We start from the raw sequence: 20,663 nt of genomic DNA, 5'->3' as shown, positions 1-20,663 counted from the left end.
CAGCAAATGGTCTTGAATTAATTTTAATTTTATTATAGCACTGGCCTAGAGGCAAAGTATGTTTGAGTGTTACAACAAAGGGGGTGCTATATGGAAGATTTTTTTAATAATAAAATATAACATATGTGTAAACCATGCAACCTTGTAACAGGAAACTTTATAAGAAGGGTAGACTGTGCTTAACTTTTCCACAATTCTGTAAGAATAAATTTTATTAGGTGTTAGTTAAAAAAAAAAAATTATCAGCTGAGTTTTATGCTGTAAGGTTAAATGATTCTTATGACTATGTTTTAATACAGCAGCAGTATGATTTTGGACTTTGATTAATTGGCTACTTCTCTCGAGGACCAGAGTGTTTAAGTATTACGTTCTTTTAAATTGCTTCTGGATAAAGAGATTATTTGGAAGAGACTTGCTCTTCCTGAGTTTTGTTCATGGAATAGATCTACTGATCAGTATTTCTAAATGTTTCCTCACATAACTTTTAAAGTCTGCTAGTGGCATTTTTTTTTTCCAAGTAACAGAGTTAGAACTTCACTACAGTAAATGTGTGAATGGGAAAATAATCAAGGAAAAATTTCACTGGATCTTTTACCATCCTGTTCCTTTCACCTTACCCAACATTAATGAGTAAGTTTGCAGTGTAACTGAAGTAAAAAAAAAAAAAAAAAGATATTGACTTTGGTATGCCAGAACTTTACTTCAATTATAAATTACTGGATATATCACTTAATCTGGTTTTCATTTAAACAGAGCACTATAATAAAAATGAAATAAAAACAACTGTAGAAATAGCTAAGTTTGAGAGCAGTTGTATATGTAAGTGAAAGACTGCTTACATATAGATTTTCATACTATGGTTGTTAGAATTTCTTTTATTAAAATATGGTACCCAAATGTGTACGTTCATTGTACGTTGGTAGCATAAGATGTTTCATATCTTTGGATGTGGGGTTATGGCTTCTGCGATTCTCCAGCCAAGTATCATCCAGTGCCAAGCAGAACAATAATTATCTCATATGTTTTTAATAGCACATGTATATTAATAATGACCCAATCTTTCATTTGTCTCTTTGGTGACATATTGTTGACTCATATTTAATTCATCATCCTACTCTAATCCCCAGATTCTTCTTCTTCGCGCTATTGCCTGCCATTCTCTGGTTTCCTGTGAGACAATTGTCTGAGATCATATCAGATGTTTTACTTAAGCTTAGAGATGCTGTCTCTAAAGTTTAAAAAATATGTATTATTACCCTGTGCAACAAATAGTTTGGCATGATGAATTTTCTGTTACTTCAAATATTCTATGTACAACTTTATTATTTACATATGTACTCTTATTAATCTTCCAGCATTTCATGTGGATACATCCATCTATATCAGATTCTGTCCTGTGTTTTTTTCCTCCGAAAGAATGCAGTTTCATTTTCAAACTAGTCAGTCTTTTTCATCTTCTCAAAGGGTCTTTCAGAAATGTGTATACACAGCTTTTATTTATTTTTCTGATGTTCATTTGTAACTTTCTTTACAAAAAGAAAGTCTTTGTAATGGAGAGAAGTTTATTTGGAAGATCACCAAACCCTTGTTAGTCACTCCCTCTGTTTCCCTGCCCCTCCCCCCCAAATAGCTGAATAGTTGAAACACATCTTGTACAAGCCTATGATGCTTTCTGTTAATTGCAATTTAAGACATTTTGGGGACTGTTTGGAATGATCTGTACCTACAAACCTGTTCGGAATCTCTCTACAAGGTCACTCAGTGGAGTGGATGTTTTGGGTAGTGGTGAGTAGGTCTGAGTGTATCTTCCAAGCACAGAAAAAAATAATTGCAAAACAAAATCAGTGAATACCGTTTGCCTGTGTCAAAAGTGACAGGGAACAGAGTAGGAAGAACAGTTAGAAATCAGTGGAAATGGTTCAAGATGGTTCTGTTTCAGATTAATAAAGAGAATTCTAATTTTGCACTATCCAACTGGTTCTGCTCATGGGATATGCCTCCTCATGGTGACAGCTCGTTCTAGTCCTTGTGATGCATGTGTTTTTGACTCATGGGAAACTTAGACATCTGTGCATATGCAAAATAATAAGACTTAAAATATGTACTAAAGTGACCAGGCGTTCAAGAAGATGAACAACTGAAAAATTCTGGTGGATTTAATTTTTTAGATATTTTTTTAAAATGAGGCTGCCATGTTTTCCCTTTGATGGAAATGAAAATTGTAGTTGGTGAGACTTTAAGCTTACATTAATAGTAGTTCTTTCTAAGCAGCTCCACAATGCTAAGGTGCCATACAATGCGAATGGCTGTGGTACTGAGCTGCTGCTGACTTAAACTACAGATAATTAACCACAAGCAAGTGTGTGATTCATGTAGAAATGCACTTTAAAATGTCATCTGCTTTAAAAACAAATGCACAACAAACAAACAAAACCCAAATTATGTACACATATTTGCAAAGCTAGTAGTAAAGCAATAAATTCGTGCAAGTTTCTTATATGAGGGAGGATAGAAATGGAGAAGAGGAAAAGATGGGGAATGTTACTGAGTTTCATTGTTGTAATTCTGCTATTGTTCCATTCTAATTCTACATGTCTGTGTTACAGATAAAACTTTAAAGATGAATGAATTTATTGTATGATATTGACTAAAGATCCTACTGATAATTATTGATCCTACTGAAAAGTTTGCACCTAAGATATTGCAAAATATGGCCAATACTCAACTTTCATGAGCTTAATGAAAGATCTGCTATTGATTTGTGATTCATTAAAAAAAAAAAAACTGTTCAAGCAGAGGCTATTGATTTGAAAGGGCTAACTGCTGTCAGTACTTGTCTTCATTTCATTCTTCTTTGAGGCAGATTAGCAAGTTCAGTGGGGTGTTATATAATATAAACCTAATGTACAATATGTTTGTGGCTTCAGATGTTGGCAGCTTGACTTTGAAAAGGTTTTCAGATGAAAATTTCCCCTTTCTCCTTTTTAAAGCCTGTTATTTCATTAGTGAAGCACCTCTGTGAACCCAGAGTCTTAAAAGTAAACCTCTACATTGGCTGGGCTTGAAAAATAATTATATTCAATAAATTAAGAAGAGAAACTAAATTTAAAGGTAGGATTTTACCATCCCTTTGTTATTCTGCCTATATCTGTGCATACATCCATTCTACCATGCACAGCTAATGTTCAGTCTGTACTATCAATAGGTAACGTGCTGTAATTAATTATACAGCTATAATTAGTGAATCTGCTATATTGAAAAGGAACAGCTTTCTATCTTTCTATGATGCTGCTTTCACAACTGTCTCAACACTTTTCTTCTGAGACTACTTGTTAGAGTTAGAAATATTGCATTCTTGCATGCTGTAAGAATCCTCTACTTGATATGAGGTTAAAAAAAAATAGTACTAGAATCTATATAGGGGAGGACACCATCTCACATGTAAACAGTGCCAAACATTAGGTTCCTTTCAGTAGAAACTAGTATACTAGATGTTGCATCTATAGCACTTCTGGATCTCAATACTGCATGCCAGTCTTCTCTGCTCCTTTAAACCATGCTAGTGTTTTTCCTAGGGATCCTTTCACCACCTCAGGTGCTCGTAAGGTTCAAAGGGATACTCCCGCGCTGCATCTTCTGTGCATCTTGTCTCTGCTATCTTCTATGGTAAAAGTCAGATCAAGAATAAAGGAGTGTATGACAAGTCTGTAAAGGGTTGATTGTGTGAGTGAGGTCCAAGTTACCTGATTTGGCCTTTAGAGAAACTTCAATAGTTCAAGATTCCCTTTCCATCTAGAATTGTCTTCAATGCTTTGTGATATTCAGCAATATGAAAGAACTAGATAAGGAGAACATGATATAGTGATTGGGTGTAGCAAAAAATTACACTTATAGCAGTTTTGCTGATTGCATACTTCACTGTGCCTTAAACAGGAAGAATTCTAATACACTAGGTTGTTGCAGGGAGAGCATCTCTTGTGTTGGCACTTGTGAACATATTTTACTTAATATTTAGAAGGGATTAGAAAATAATTAAAATGAACACGGGTAGAATGAAAGTTTAGTGTTTTTTTTCCCTTTAGTTTCTATTCTACTTCTATTTTTATTTCCTTCCCACTGGAGTGTTTTTTTTTTCAATTCCAATGGGAAGGCAGTTAGTCTCAGCTGGAACACGTGTACCCTTCTTGCATCTTTTAGGTTGGATACATGCATCATCACTGAGTGATGCAGGGTATTTTTCTCCTTATGTCTACCTGTGGTATTGCACTGCCTTGGCAGTGCTTTCAGAACTCTTGGTCTAGAATGAGTGATTGCAGCTGAAGTCCTGAACTTCTCTCCCTTCTGTAGTAATGCAGTGGGCAGCCACCAGACCACCAAGTTAGTCCATTTAGTGTTACTTCTGAATGTACACTGACATGTGCTTCCTGCTTTGGCTTAGAGAAGTAACCTAAGACTAGCCTTTCACTAGGTGTACATTGTTTAAAGAAGTGCCCGATGTATTTTCAAATGGTTTTTCCATTAGTAGGAAGCAATTTGTGAAGTGCTGTTCTTACAGTTGACCCCAAACTATTTTGTTTCAGGAGCTATGCTATGCTCAGAAGCGAGTTCAATTCTCCAGAAGTGGTTTGAACTGGTGGAAACTTTGCTGTCAATACTGGGAAGTTTTTGGGTTTTTTTTTTGGGGGGGGGGGGGGGGTAGAGAAGGGGTGGGCAGGGGAAAAGGGGTGTAAATTTCAGTGATGAAAGAAAGTGGAAATGTGTTTTTTCTTGTGTCGATTCAAGATAGCGATCTTTGTTCCTGTGTGTGGGAGTTTGTATGCATCTCTTTACTGGTCAGTGTACTGCAGACTTGCGTTTTTTTCAATTAAGAAAACATTTCCCACGTATAAAACGTCCATAACCCTGGGAGTTTGTCTTACTAATGCCAATTTATCCTCCAATTTTATTTTCATTGACACTTCCTTCCACACTAGGCTTTTGACTGAAGTTTATGAATACCGCTGAAGGCAGGAAAATTCTCTGCTGACATATCCCTAAACTCTGTAGCTTTAAGATGCTCATTCTGATTTCTCATTTATCCCATTTGATGCTGTAGTTTTTATTGCATGTTTTCATATGGTGCTCAGGCCTTGTGACTACATAGTGTACATTTCACAAAAATGATTTGGTGCCGGAGGAGAGACTCAGAGCAGAGGATATCACTAACATGTAAAAACTTAAGCTCCAAAATAACTTCAATTAGAAGCTTGTTTGAAAGAGCGACCACCTGCTGCTCATTTTGACTTTGAATGAGCTCTAAAAATACATTCTGGTGTTTAAAAAAAAAAAGTGTGACGTAAATGTATTCACATGATGCTAGAACAATGAAGCTACAAAACAACGGTAGCTGGACTCCTGCTTGAAAGTAACGCTGGCTGAAGGACATTCCTCTCAAGGCACACTGCTGAAACTATGTAGAGTATACTAAGTGATTCCATCTGATCTGCAGAAAGCACTATGGGTTATATTTTCACTTTATAAATATGTCACTGGCAAAGCCAACTGGCTGCAATAAGCTTTTTTGAAATGGACATTTCTGGCTGTGTTTTTGGAAGACGGCATTTCTTAAAGTGAAATATAAAAACCCTATTCACTAGCTACACATTAAAAACAAATGGCCAAAGGAAATAAGATGTTCTATAAAAAGCTGGGAAATAAAACTTCATGCACAATTTAGTTTTCTTTAATTATGGTTTACATTTAATAGATCAGGTAATTGGAGTTTGATTTTTTTTGGTTAAAACACAAATTTAAAAATTTGTGAGTAGAAACAACACAAATGCAGTCAACAAAGTACCTGCTATGTTAAGAAATGTTGCTGTGCTCTTAAAGGAGGCACAGCGTTTACTCAATTTTTTCAGTTAGGCAAAGTTTTCAGTGTCTGTTTTCAGTGCTTGACATCAGGTGGTATGGGTCAGTGCCACAGTACATGTGGAGATCATTGGAATGCCCTAAAGAACTTGTCATGCTATGTCATAATGTTGTCATATCGCTACTGTTAAAATGGGATATTTTAACAGTGATATTTGTGTATGCATGGTTAGGGATTCATTATGAATGCTAAAGATGAATATGTCCATTTCTTATATAACATAATATTGCAAGAAGATGCTACATCTTTATTTCTATTTTTCATTATTTTTATCATATAAAGAACTGGTAAGACTTAGTAGGTATTCTTAATATACATAGAAGCTATCATTACTTGTTACTTAAGCAGTAGCAGTTCTATTGACCTGAATTTTTTATTTAATAGAAGTGTGATGTGTCTACCAGATAATCACTGCTACATAAAGATTATAATATTTGCTGTAATATGTTTTGGTTTTTAATGTAATCGGAAGAATAGAAGTTAACAACTAAACTGCATATTTTATCTAAACTTCTTAAACCAGAAGGTTGTGATTAGAAGCCTGTCTCACTACTGTCCATATAACAGGTAGTACCTGAAATTGTGCTAAGAAAGGTATAATACAAGATTTCTGAACTAGTAAGGGCATTTACATTACAAGTGCATGTCTTTTTTCATTTTAATCTCACAATTAAATGTTTTATTTTTGTGATTTTTTTTAATTTAATGACACTTAATCTCATGAGCCCCAGGGCTCAATTCTATTGCCAGTTCTGTTTAACATTTACACCAAAAACCTGGATGCAGGATTGGAATGTATCCTTAGTGCGCTTGCTGATGATACTGAAATGAGAGGTGCAGTTGACTCTTCTGCAGAGGCCTTGCGGAGAGTTCTATATATATTGGCATGTGGGAAAATCATTAATGGTATGAAATTGAATGAAGGTAAATACTAGGTTCTGCACCTGGGAATGAGCAATGCCGGACATAGTCACAGACTGGGAGATGAGAGGTTGGAGAGCACTTCCTCAGAGAAGGACCTGAGAGTGCTGGTGCCAATAAGCTCATCATTAGCCAGGAGTGTGCCCTGGCAGCCAAGATGACAAACTGTGTTTTGGGATACACTAACACAGCACAACCAGTTGGTTAAAAGAAGTGATCCTCCCCCTGTATTGCTTGGTGCAACCTCATTTTGAATATTGTGTGCAGTTCTGGGCTCTACAATATAAAAAGGATGTGAAAGTGCTTGGAAGTGTCTAGAGTAGGGCAACAAGGCCGATAAAAGGGGAGGAAGGCCTGTCCTAGGAAGAGAGGCTGAGGACAGTTTGATTATCTAGCCTGGAGGTTGTGGTTGTTTTTTTTTTTTTTTGACTGGGGAACTCAGAACTGGACCAGTACCCTGCATGTCTCCCTCACCAATGCTGAATAGAGGGAAAAGATCACTTCCCTTGATCTGCTGGTGACACTTTTCCTGATGTAGCCCAAGATGCTGTTGAACTTCCATACTGCAGAGGCTTATGGTTGAGCTTGTTCAGCTTGGACCACCTGCTTCTGAGTAAAGAATTTCTTCCTAACATCTAACCTAAGCCTCTCATCTTTGAGTTTAAATCCGATCTCCCTTATCCTAACCACACACCAACTGCTGCCTTGGTACTGCCTCCTTTCTGCACAGCTCCCAGCACCACACACCACTCACTGATCTGTGTAGTTATTCTTCCCCACGTGTAGGACTCTACACTTGCCCTTGTTGAAGCTTACAAGGTTCTTTTCTGTCTAACTTTCCATCCTCTCCGCATCTCGCTGAATGGCAGCTCAGCCTTCTGGTGAGTGAGCCATTTCTCCCAGCTTTGTACCATCAGCTGTGGGTGCTGTCTATCCCTTCATTGAGGTTGCTGATGAAAATGTCAAACGACCAGACCCAGAACTGACCCCTGGGAAACACCGCTAGCTATGGGCCTATGACTAGACTCTGAACCACTGGTCACAATCCTCTGAGCTCTGCCAGTCAGCCTGTTCTTAATTAGCTTCACTGTTCACTCATCTGTCCTACTCTTCCTAAGCTTACCTACGAAGATGTTATGCGAGACAGTGTCATATCACTCTTGCAACTGTCCAGGTCACACCTGTCAGTTTGTATGGGCTTCTGAGTTACTGACTTGAAAAATTTGTTTAAATAAGTAAATAAATTCTGGGTGACATCCTACTGTCAGCTTACAGCACTAAGGTACATACCAAACTTGGTGCAGGAGTGGGGGAGGAGCCATGTATTCTGAGCAAGGGAAGCTGGAGGCTTGGAAGGACAGTGATGAGTAGGATGGTTCCTTCTAGTATTAGCAGAGCGTTAGATTGTTTGCTCATTTATCTGTTCACATATGTAGTGTGTCTCAAGTGATACTCTCTGAATTTGTATAGTTGCTACAGTTCTCTTACAAATACACTTTTAAAAAATATACACTAATGATGTTTGATAGTTTCAGCTGTTAGTGTGACTCAGAGGGCATTCAGAGTTGTTGGGACCTCAATATTAAATAATTTTCAACTTTGCATGTGCATTTTGCTTTGTTTTAATTGAAACATATGTATGATATTTATTTATAAATCATTTTCACTGACTAATTTCTGAGTTGTGTTAGTAAAAACATTGCAGTGTTTTTGGCTAGCACTTCAGAGACTCTATAAGCAGCAAACCAAATGTTCATTCTGACTATGATCAGTAGTTACTTTAACCTCTTGAATACCAGCATATTTCAGCTGCAGAATGTCAGCTACAAGTTATAAATAAATTAAGCAATTCTGGAATCTGTCCTGTTAATAACACTTAAGAGGGGAAATGATTCTTAAATCTTTTAATAAAGGTGCTTTATACATATTTCAGTAGAAACATACTAGCCATGTTTAAAAGCTGTGTATGTATGCATATCTGATGCCCATGTGTGTGAACTGTGTTTCTAATTTACTGCAGAATGAATTCTAAGATTGTACAAAAGCCATTGACCTTGCTATATAGCTTAGAAAGTCTGTGTAGAAAACTCTAGGAAAACCATTGCTCTAAAACAATTGGACTGTTTAGAAAATGCTTTTAAGGATCCATGTGTCAAACCCAATAATTCTCTTAAATTGATTGCATTTAGCCTCAGGAAACATTTCTTCATTGACTTAATGCTGTTAACAGAAGTAAAGTGTTTGTGTTTCCTAGAAGAATGTAGAACTTAAATCTACTAACAGTGGTAAATGTTTCCTCTTTTATTTTGGTAACTTGAAAGAAAGCCTTCAAAATGTTATATATTAAACTTTGAGACTTAATCGTTGTATTGAAGTTGCTAGTTACAAGTAGCCAGTAGTTTAAAGAGCTGCTAGGAAGATGATATACTTACATTTTTTCACTTGCTGTAATAGGAAAAGAAAATCAAAGATGTACTAACTTGCTAACTTCAGTAGCGGTTATATGAATACTTTAGATGAGTGCCTCAGTAGTTTCTTTGTTGAATTGCTTTTGTGTAATGTCTCTTTGTTAGTACAGATGTAGATGTGATTCAGTGTAGGAAAACTAGATTTTATTGTTTACTCAACTAATTTTTTTTCTTCAGTCACCAAAAAAATCTGAATTATTAGAGTACTTCACTTTTCGAAAGGAATATGGGGTTTCTCTAATGTTGAATGAAAGTCTTTTCTATGCTTTAATATATGAATTCATCAGTTGAAAATACAATTACTACCTTGTTAAAGCAACATTGAAGCGTTTGATATTGGCAGCTAACATTATCTCTCCAAATACGAGGGCTGCTTTGAAAGTAACGTCTCCTATTTTATTATGTTGTCCCACAACGTTAAAGGTAGATGTTGGTGGTATGGCAGTAGATGTTGAACTTTCCCACCAACTTTCTGTTAAACTTTATTGCCACGTGGCAGATAGCAACAGAGGGGCAGTCTAATGTGGAAGTGCATAAGAAGCAAAGGTGTGGGATTCATTTCTTCCAGGCAGAAAAAACAGCACCCATGGGTATTCACTGACACTTGCTGAATGATTATGAGAATCAAACAGTGGATACGATTACAGTGAGGCAATGAGTGGTGCTTTTCAACAGTGGTGACAGTGATGTGAAAGACAAGCCACGTTCGGGATGGCCTTGCATAGCTGTCACACCATAAAATGAAGAAAATCTCAATCAGCTCATCCATGTGAATCGGTAGATTGTGACCAAAGAACTGTGTATGGAGTTGAATATCAACTTCAGTGTGTTGGAAACAATGGTAGCAATACTGGAATATCACAAAATTTGCACCATATGGGTCCCACAAATGGTCACAGAGAAACAGAAGAGAACACTATTTAAGGTTGTCAGGACCAAGTGAACTAACACAAGGCTGGGGGTGACAGTTTCCTGGGTCACAGCTTTTCTAGTGGTGTCACCGCTACAAACTGGAGTCAAAACTGCAGTCCATGGAGCAGTGATATGCAAATTCCCCATTGAAAAACAAGTTCAAGATGCAGCCCTCAGCAGGTAAAGAAATGTGCACTGTAGTTTGGGATAGGAAAGGGATGATTCTTCTGGATTTCCTGAAACCTGAACAAACGAACTCTGGCTGCTACATCATGATTCTGTCTAAGCTGAAGGCTCAAACTTCCAGAGTCAGGCCAGAGCAGAAGACAACCTTTTTTCTTGCAGCACGATATCTTGTCCTGCGGTATGCTTTTCTCCATTTGTCAGAATCTAAGTAAGGTTTTAATACAAAATGGTTTGGATATGTTTGAGAAATTTCATAATTACCAGCCCTTCTAGAGCCGCTACCCATGAAAGGAAGCAGAATCGGGAATTACCTTTCCAGAGCTGGTTACTGTATTGTGGCTTCTCTGAGAACAATGCAGTATAAACCACATACCAGTTAAGTTAGGTAACTAACCAATTATCTATTAGAAGTTTCTTGTAGCTCCTTTTATCTCTGTTCCTTAACTGCAGTACAATATGGAAATTAAAGGAACTGAAAACAATTTATTAGACAGAATAGAACTGACAAAGTAAGAAGTCACAGCAAAAAACAAAACAAAAAACAAAAAACGCCCTGCACCCAACAAAAAACAATACAGGCCACATGATCATACTTACAACACATGGGCAGTGGTGGTGGTAGGTGGTAGGACTAGATGATCTCAGCAGTCTTTTCCAGGCTTGATTATTCTATATAATGCCAGACCCCATTCCAGTTTGAAGACTGTGGAGCACATTGCCAATTTTGCTTGGACTGTACTATCCCATACACTGTATAGTCCAGATTTTATACCTCCTAACTTCTGGACTGTGTGGGCAATGACATGGCCATAGCAACTGTGAAACACTGGGTCATTCCTCTGGCACAGATTTTTATGAGAATGGTGAGCAGTCTTCTGTTCATCACTGACAGAAGTGCATAGCTAATGGTGGTGTCTATGTTGAAAAACAGTTTTTTGTGCTGAGAATTAACTTTATCAAATAGTGTTATTGTACTCTTTGTATCTGTTGTAGTTTCTATGGAAATAAATAGGAGGCATTACTTTTGGAGCTATATATATATATACACGTATATGCACGACTTGTTTTCAAGCAGACAAAACCAACAATGCTCTTGGATAAGAGTGACCTCTAAGGTTTTCAGAAAAGGCATGTGTAGAACATAAGGTAAGAAACAGGCATTCATCACAAGCCTTCCTGATACTACATTCTTGAAATTTTTTTTTTGCTCTTCTGTCTTTAAATCTTGATGGGAAGGATTGAAATATTTTCACTAGTGAATGATTTGGGTTTAGCCTCTGCCAGCTGAACAGAATGAATTACATTTTCAAATGTCTTTTCTTGCTCGTGGTTGTTATTTGCAACAGGCTTGATGGAATTTCAGTAAACTACAGAATTTAAAAATCAAATGGGGGAATTTGATTTTTAAATTATGGGAAAATCTGAAGGGGTGTGGAAGGTATAGAGGGTAGAGAGGCTGAGTGGATAAGATCCATGCTATTACTCTGAACTAAGTCCTGTTTGCTTTAGTCACAAGAGCAAACAACATGATATACTGCTGACCTATTACACTACTAGTTATTTTCAAGTACTTAGTTTCTATGAGGAATCGCAGTAGAGATGAACAATACTTTCCATTGTATTTTACACCACTTAGTGCTTTTTCAAGTACTGTCTGTAGTCTTCTTGACCTTTATGCTACCTTCATTATTTAAGTATGAGTTTTTATTCTGTTTTTGTTTTAGTTCATCTTCTTGTGTTGGAAAACAGTCTTAAGGGATTGGGGATGGACTTTGAAAAAAATTCTTTGTTCACTCAAGTTCTTCATGTGTATACTAGAGCTCTTAAGACACATTGGAGTATTTTAATGCAGATAAATATATTTATGTTGAATGACATTCATTATTTTGTGTTATGTTTGCCAGATAGGGGCTTTTCTTTGAATTCAGGAGAGAGATTTCCATTAACTGTTCCAAGCTATTAGTCTTATTGGTATGGCTTTCTCTTCAAATACATGGAAAACATTGTTTGCTTGAATTACTGCACTGACATATGAAATGCAAAACTCACAATCAGCCTCTGACCTCAGAACATGTCAAAATGAAGCTGTGCATTTAGCTTGGTGTTTTAGAGACATATCAAGTCATGTCTTCAGGCTATTAAATAATGGCTTGAAGTCATTTGCTCCAAGCTGACTTTTTCTGTTCTTAGTATTGTTTGCAACAAATGGAGTGAATCTGTTTATTTCTTCATTCCTTGAAAACAGAAAATATGAATGCAGGCTATGGAAAACATTGCCATAGTACTATTTTTAACAGCAATATATATTGTTGGAATTCTTGTTATGTTGTGTAACTACTCTTGGAAGAGTAGAATAGGTTATTTAGTTTTAATTCACAGTTGTTATGACTGCTTATAACGTATAGAGGCTTCTATTTTTTTCCCCCCCCAGGACTATTGAAACATTTCTTGAAACTGCAATTGTAATAGCTATAACATCAGGAATTTTGCTTTAAAATGAAATAATCTAACATTGTTTTTTCTTAATATATTCTGAGTGACATCCAAAAACACCTAATTATCTAGATTTATTTTTTATACTAAGTTTGTTCTATACAGTAAGCAAGAAGTAAGTTAAAGTTGGAATATTTAGTATTCTTCTTAATAGTAAACACTTACAGAATAGTGAATTGAAACTAGTCCTAGTTCTATTTGTATAAGTACAACTTCTAATTCTGCAATTGTTAAAAGTTAAACTGTATAGTTAATGTTGTTTTGTTTCCTATATATATCTTCCCTTTGCTCTTCTTTCTTAGGTCGAGATTTGATATGCATACAGTCCATGGATGGGATGCTAATGTTATTTGAACAGGAAAGTTATGCTTTTGGCCGTTTTTTACCTGGTTTTCTCCTGCCTGGTCCCTTGACTTACAGCTCTCGGACAGATTCCTTCATTACAGTGTCTTCCTCTCGACAGGTTGAGAGTTACAAGTATGTGTTCATATTCAGTAATTATTGCATATTTTGGTGCTGTTATTTAGTATGTAAACAAATAAAAATAACCATATCTAATTTTTAATTGCCTTTGCTGAAAAAAGCAAACTGTGTTTCCTGTGTAATTTATAGTCACATTAATTCTATAATTATTCAAGTTTGTTATGTTATTGAAGACTCATCACACAGTCTTGCAAGTACTAGACTCTTCCTCTCTTCAGTTCAGTCTAGTTTTTCCATTCCATTTTGTCTGTACCATAGTGCTAAAGCAAGATGATGTTCTTTCCAAACACCTTTTTCTCAGTGAAATGTTTTATTTAACAAATATTTGTTAGTCTCATTAATCTGTTCAGTTTTCAGAAGAGATTTGAGGTGACACTTTGAACTTGAGATCTTCTGAAGGAAATAAGGGCTGGTGGTGAGAAGTGGAGCTCACCTGTCAGTAGTCTTGATAACCTCATGAAGCCCTAGATTGAGGGATAGGTGCCGAATACTTCAAGTAAATGGCAGAATCGGGGATGAGGGCCAAATGCTCAGTGGGGAGTGCTTTCAAAGTTCCTTAAAGGAAGTGTGATGAGTGGAGGCCCATCTTAAGTACATGTTCCCAAACACAGCCTCGGCAGAAAGGAGGAGCTAGAAGTTGTGTGCAGATGCAGAGCTATGATGTTACTGCATTTAGAGATGTGACAGGGGAGCTTGCAGGTTTGATCACTCTAGGCTCTTCAGGAATAAATGACAACAAGGAAGGATTTGTGTTCACCACAGAGTAACAGCTTGAATTCACTTGGCTCTTTTATGGAACCAGCATGTTGAGTTTATTATTCGGATGAATGCTCAGAGCAAGGGATGTTGTGGTAGACAACTACTATTAATCTTTTTAAAAAACAAATAGAATTTTCCTAACTGCAAGCCCTTGTTATGTCAAGGGTTGATATCTGCTGGGAGGGCCATACAACAGACTCCTGCAACCTCGTAGGTTTCTAAGGTGCGCCAAGGGAATCTTGACAAGTTGGCTAAGAAAGATGCTTTGCTGAATTCACAGCTCAGAAGTAAGAAAGGAATGTCTGGAGAAATAGCAGTAAATGCCTGCCATTTACTGTGTGGGCATTGGCTGCAGTGACCATCAGATGATGCAGGTTAAGATCATGAGGAAAGTAAGGAAAGATAGGCAGTGAAATCAAAATTGTGCTTTTCAGGAAAAAGGACGGGCCTGTTCAGGGAAGTGATAGGCAGGATCCTGTAAGAGGCTGCCCTGAAGGGCGAAAGTGCATGGGAGGGCTATTTTATCTTCATGGATAACTTTTTCAAAGAGCAAGAACAATTCATTTCAATGTTCAAGAAAATGAGGAGTAGCAGAAAGCAGCTTGACTGAACAGGAAGATTCTGATTGAGTTCAAATGGGAAAAGGAAAGATATGGGAGATGGGAATTAATATGACCTACATGCATTAATATGACATATATAGAAACATCAAGTGGACATGGCGGGGATGGATTGGGAAGATGTAAACTTGGTTAAAGCTTGTACTAGCAGAGAATCTTTGGATGAGAAGAAGGGCTCTGACTGATACCCCAGGCATGAAATGAAGATCAGTGAAGTGAATCTACTAGGGAACAGATTAGGCAACTTTGCGACAAAGGCATGAAAAGACCTAGGAACTCAATGCCTGCTTTGCCTCATCTTTTCTCCACTAAAACTGATAAGGTCTGCTCTTAGGCCTTCTGAATTTTTGTGGCTAGCAATAAATGTGTAGTGGTGAGTGGTAGTGGAGAACTAGCAACTACAAGATGGATGAAGAAGTGACAGAACTGTCAGACTTTCAGAGTAGTTGTTGATTCAGACTAACAGCCTTAGATGAATGATGTTCTACTGGAGCCAGTATTTCTTTAACACCCTCATCAAAGACCTGAAATATAAGAATAAATGTCCTGAAATGCAAGGATGATGCCAAACTGTAAAAAGTGACCAAAAAAAAAAAAAAAAAAGGTTAGGGCAGAAGCTACATTGTTTGTCTAATTCTGAACTAAGAAGTCTGGTTAGTGCAGTTGACTGTCAACCCTACTACTGTTAGTAAATATTTAAATGTGTTTTGAAAGACAGATTGGTTCTGCGTATTTTAAGACTGCTAACAAGTGATACTGTGAAATTTAGGAGCTTGCAGATAATGCTCCTGCCAAACAGATATTGTAGCCCTGTTATTTTGATTAACAATACTGATCAGTTATTACTATTTGTCATCTTCCTACCACCAGCTTTTTCATGTGAATACACTGCACATTTCTGTACTATGAAGACACATTTCCTCTATATAGCTTTTGAAGAATATTCTATATTAAAATAAGACACTACCTGCCTTCTTGATTTTAACTGAAAATAACAGTTCTGCCTTTTCAGAAAATGTCACCATGTTATCTGTTTGGGAAAATTATGGTAAATGGCATCTCACTGTTTACTCATGAAGGAAATAAATGGACAATGCTTTGTTCTTAAAATTCTATTTGTAGCCTCACTAAGTATTGAAGCACCGTTTTCTTGCTTGAACACACAAGAAAGTAGGATCCATCTCCTGGGATATACCACTTATGCAAGTCTCCCTGTGGACTTTGTTGTACTGATCACAGCCTTCTGAACCTTTCAGTTCAACTAGTTTTTAGTCTAACTCATTGTTGACTTATGTAGCTTGTACATCATCAACTTTATATATAAAGTTGTTTTAGGGTATAGCTTCAAAAGTGCAACTGAGTGAAATTGTACTTTTAGAATTAGCTTGGAGCTGTATTTGTTCTTTAGACTTCTGTAGCCTTCTGAGTCTCTGGTAAATATTTTGAGTTTGCTTTACTTCTGGGAGTATCTTCTATTGCTAATTCTGGTAACTCTTCTCTGCAGTTAAGCAGCAGAGAACTTGGGAAGCACTCAAAACACTGAACTACATGGCAAGCACTGAAAATACTGGTTGTTGCCTTCCTAAAACGAGTCTTTCAGCATCTCTTCCCTCAATCTTACATAGAGATTGCTCTACTTGATCTCCACATCTTTTTCCATGAAGCTGCATTAATTTCACCTTCACAGGCATTATTTTGCTTTCTAGTTTTAGGTACACTAAAGCACTTCACTGAGCAACAGATGCTACTAAAAATTTCAGAGTGGAACCAAAATGTTGCTATGCATCCACCTCAGATATCTCTGTGAAATAATGTTGAAATGAATGCAGGAAAGAATTTCTTTATTTTCTGAAAGAGTTTGAATGCAGTTGTCACAAATCTTTTTCCTGAGCTTAAGTTATTTTGCTTCTAGTAATGGGAGAGGCCAAGTGTAATGCCCAATCTTTGTTATCCATGATGGCCCTTTTCTTTCTTTTGCTTTTTATTTTCACACTGACTGCAATTATCATTATTCATAGTCTGCACTGGGTCTTGTATTGACTACAACATAATGTAGAGCACTTAAAGAACCATTCTAGTACTTTGTTTAGAAGAGAATTAATATTTGCTAAGTGTAACTTCCTGGAAATATATAGAAACGTGTCTTTAAATTTTATTTTCTATCTGAAATAAAAATTACATTTTTCTGATTTTCTTTTATCAGACGGGCCTTGCTCATGTTTTGAAAGGGTAAAGGTGTGCTGAAATAAGTATATAAAAAATGCAAATACAACTTCTTAATTATTATTTACAAATTATGCCCTAGGAATCTAATCCAGGAAATGTTAGTTTAACATAATGCTTATTGTCATATATTATTCTACTTTATCACCTGAATTTGTCAAGCAATACTCTTTCAATTATTCTGCTAAAACTTAGTAAGACATTTTCAGATTCTAGATATTGCATGGACACATTACAGACACTGTGTTAATAATTTGGGAGAGGATAGATGTACTGCAAATAAAGGTACTTTTCAAATACGATGGAGAACAGCTCTGCAAACTTATCAGTCAGCTCTCTTCAGAACCCTGGGATACAAGTTGTCCTGCCACTTGTACACATTCAACATCATGAGGTGGTCCTGCACTTGTTCTTCTCATACAGTGAAGGGGATTTTGCCTTCCCAGCCCCTCTTAGAGATTCGGGGGTGTGAGTTTCATGGATTTGAGAGATGGGAGAAGCCTGGCTGTCAGTGAAGAGTGAGACAGAGAACTCATTGAGTACTTCAGCCTTCTCCATGTCTGTCAGTTTTCCCTTCCCATTTATCAGAAGGAGTGTGCTCTCTTTGGCATGCCTCTTCTGACCAATGTTCAATCTGTAGAGTCCCTTGTTATTTTTCACATCTGTCATCAAGTACAGTTCTAACTGTGCCTTGGCTTCCCTGATCCCATCTCTGTGTGTCTGGACAGTGTCCCTGAATACAGTAGTTTATTTTAAGATTTACTGGGGGAATTTTTTTTTATTATTATTTTTTAATTGCTATTTTAACTTCACAAATTGAAAAGATGCTGATTTCTTGCATCTGACTCATTTGTAAGATATTTCCATCCTTTAGTATAGTTAGCTGTTGAACTACATTAACATCAGAGAAAACCTGAGTAGAACCCTTGTTCTAAATTCTGCCTTACCCATAGTTTTTATTCTACAACAATGTTTATTCTAACATCTCTGCTGATTATGGCTGTGCTGCTGTAGGCTGACGATCTTTTTTAGGTTCTGCTTTTGCTGTGAATGTATACTCATAATATGATAATTCTGTTTTATTTTTACTTAATGCAAAGGTTTTAACTACGGCATTGTATTTTGTTGTATTACTTTTTTTTTAAACTTCCTATAACAGATACCAAGTGCTGGCATTTGCAACAGATGCTGATGGAAGACAAGAAACAGTACAACAAAAACTTAGTTCTGGAAAGAAACTTGTGGTAAATGCTGTTTATTTTACATAACCTATATGGTGTCTTGCATGCATCTGAAAAAGACTAATGCTAAGTAATGAATGGAAACATTATCTGGTGACAAAGGATCCTATCCAGTTGCTTTTAAGAGGCAGCAGAAAGTCTTCTGTATATTTCTGTTAGGATTTCCTTGAGCCTTAGTTGTTTCAGGTTGGGCCTTAATACTTGCTACTGTTCTGAGAAAAACAATAACCACAACAACAACAAAAAAGCACCGAACCTGTACACTGTAAATAGCTATTTCTAAGAGCGGTCGTTGTTTTTCTAGTGCAGAATCTAATCTGCGGTAAAATAGATGAACCTGAAATATTGCTCATGTTTTTTATTCTAGAGTGTATTTCTGACTTTATGTTCAGCTTATGAAATTAATCTAATAGTACTTGGAGAGTCCTTTGTACTTCAACAGAAAACTCAGTGCTGAAAAATATGTATCCATAAATAGTATCCTGGACTCTTTTTTCAAAAACCTGTTAAGTCAGTGATCTTCAGGAGAGCATTGTGGCTAATAAACTATTTAATAATTGAGCTACCTGTTATTGAGAGGACGAGAATTTGAGTCTGTAGTCCTTTGTTAGAACTGCTTGTCCACTCACTATACTATGTAAAATGCTGAATTTGGCTTATTTCAGGTATGACAATGAAATACAGAGAGAACGTTTTCCTTACGGTGGTTAGTAGTAGAATTTTTTCACACTATGTAAGCCAACCCGAATTGACTTTGAATTAGGAGAAGGCATAATTTTTTAATAAGAAATTTAGAAGTTTCCTCAAACATACTGTATATAAAATATTTTTTTAAATATGAATTGAGAAGCATACATTGAGACAATGGTAATATTTTCCTTTCAAGGTGGCACTTCCAATTTTGTATATGAGGTACGCCATTATGTTTACTAATGTATTCTCTTCTTAAGCAAAAAGGTTGATGCTATTAATTTAGAAAGCGATGACATTTGAATGGCTTTTGATTTCAGAAATTCTGAGTTTATTTAACCAGCTTGGCAGTGTCAAAAGCAATTTTTGCATGTGTGAGTTAAAGTTTTTCAAAGGAGCTGAAATAACAATCTAAGGGAAGCTATTAATAAGCAGTAATATTGCTTAAACATGTAAGGATATAGGCAAGGAAGGATTTTGAAATAGTCCTTCATTATATCAGTGCATGTAGTTGGAAAAGTAGATAAGCTTTCATACGCAGAACCATTCTTCAGGTTAAAAGTTGTACCTTATTGGGTGCAAGTATGTATGTGGGCTTAAGCACCACAAATTTTGTCTGTGTTTTCAATAATATACTGGGGGAATAGGTTATCACCTTTCTTCCCTAACACTACCCTAATGACATGTACTGTGGCAGATTTAAAGGATTTTATTTCTCTGTTTTTGGGGAATTTAATACTTACAGCATAAGGAACTTTCATCTTCAGTGGGGTGTGTATCTTAACATTTAGTTAAATATGCTGTGAACTTTATTACATAGCCATTAATAGACAATAATTTTGAAATATTGACGTTGCTTTTGCTGCTTTGCCTAACTTCCTTCCAAATCAACAAGTGGATAAGTATTATTTTCTCCTTCCAAAAAAAAAAAAAAAAAAAAAAAAAAAAAAAAAAAAAACCCAGACCCTGTTTTTTCTTTTCCACTTATGCTACTGATACTTTTGTAACTTGATGAATTCTGAGCTTTCTCTGTGTATTTTTGAGTTTTTCTTAAATGCGCAATTGTCAACTGATCTCTAGAGTGTGTATTTTCTTCTTTTTTTTTCTTTTAAAGGTGGATTGGGTTCTCAACATTGGAGAACAAGCACTAGATATATGCATTGTCTCCTTTAATCAGGCAGTTTCTTCTGTTTTTGTACTTGGTGAGAGAAGTCTCTTCTGCCTAAAGGATAATGGACAAATTCGCTTCATGAAAAAGCTTGATTACAGTCCAAGTTGCTTCATTCCTTATTGTTCAGGTTTGTAAAAGAAAATTCAACTCGAAACTTTTAGCTTTTCTACTTCCCTAGCTTTTTTTTTTTAATCCCACTGACTGTATATTCTTTTAAATATGCTATTGATACAAATACAAATATTGTTATTTGTAGAAAAGCTTACAAACTAAAAGCTGCCTTCTTCTTAGATTTGTTTTCTAATATAGTTAATCTAAAATATCATGACTTTTGGAATCTAAATAGCTTATTATATCATCACCAAATATGGTGTATGTGTCTAGTTTTTGGGTAAGTCTGCCCAGACTACAAAGTCACCAAACATGGAAGAATGAGAGATTAGTGTTGGAAAACATTTTATTCACTGAAAGTTTTTAAAACATTAATGTAGATTAAGTTAATGTGTTCTTAACACTTGAATGTTTTGTAGTGGTTCTAAATTGCTTCTGCTCAATGTAATGAACTTGTTTTAAAAAGTCAAATAT

General features: G+C 36.2%; 1 protein-coding gene across 21 annotated transcripts in view; it reads left to right on the top strand.

Annotated features, from left to right (window-relative positions):
- The window catches only part of BBS9 (Bardet-Biedl syndrome 9), a 304,545-nt gene that overhangs the window by 15,156 nt on the left and 268,726 nt on the right, over nucleotides 1-20,663 (top strand). For 20 of the 21 annotated variants that reach the window (XR_005855929.2, XR_005855930.2, XR_005855928.2 and 17 more), the window contains 3 exons: nucleotides 13,194-13,368; nucleotides 18,136-18,220; nucleotides 20,022-20,205. Coding sequence is in view for 17 of the 21 variants with exons in the window: in XM_040690175.2 (XP_040546109.1) it covers nucleotides 13,194-13,368; nucleotides 18,136-18,220; nucleotides 20,022-20,205 (444 nt within the window). In the remaining 4 variants the exon portion in view is untranslated. Of the gene's footprint in view, nucleotides 1-11,422; nucleotides 11,545-13,193; nucleotides 13,369-18,135; nucleotides 18,221-20,021; nucleotides 20,206-20,663 lie in introns of those variants that run through there. The other variant, XM_040690193.1, reaches the window with a different exon arrangement.

Source organism: Gallus gallus, chromosome 2 (genome assembly GCF_016699485.2).
Source record: "Gallus gallus isolate bGalGal1 chromosome 2, bGalGal1.mat.broiler.GRCg7b, whole genome shotgun sequence".
In the NCBI taxonomy this organism is placed as follows: Eukaryota; Metazoa; Chordata; class Aves; order Galliformes; family Phasianidae; genus Gallus; species Gallus gallus.
This window is presented reverse-complemented; position numbering and strand designations above follow the sequence as displayed.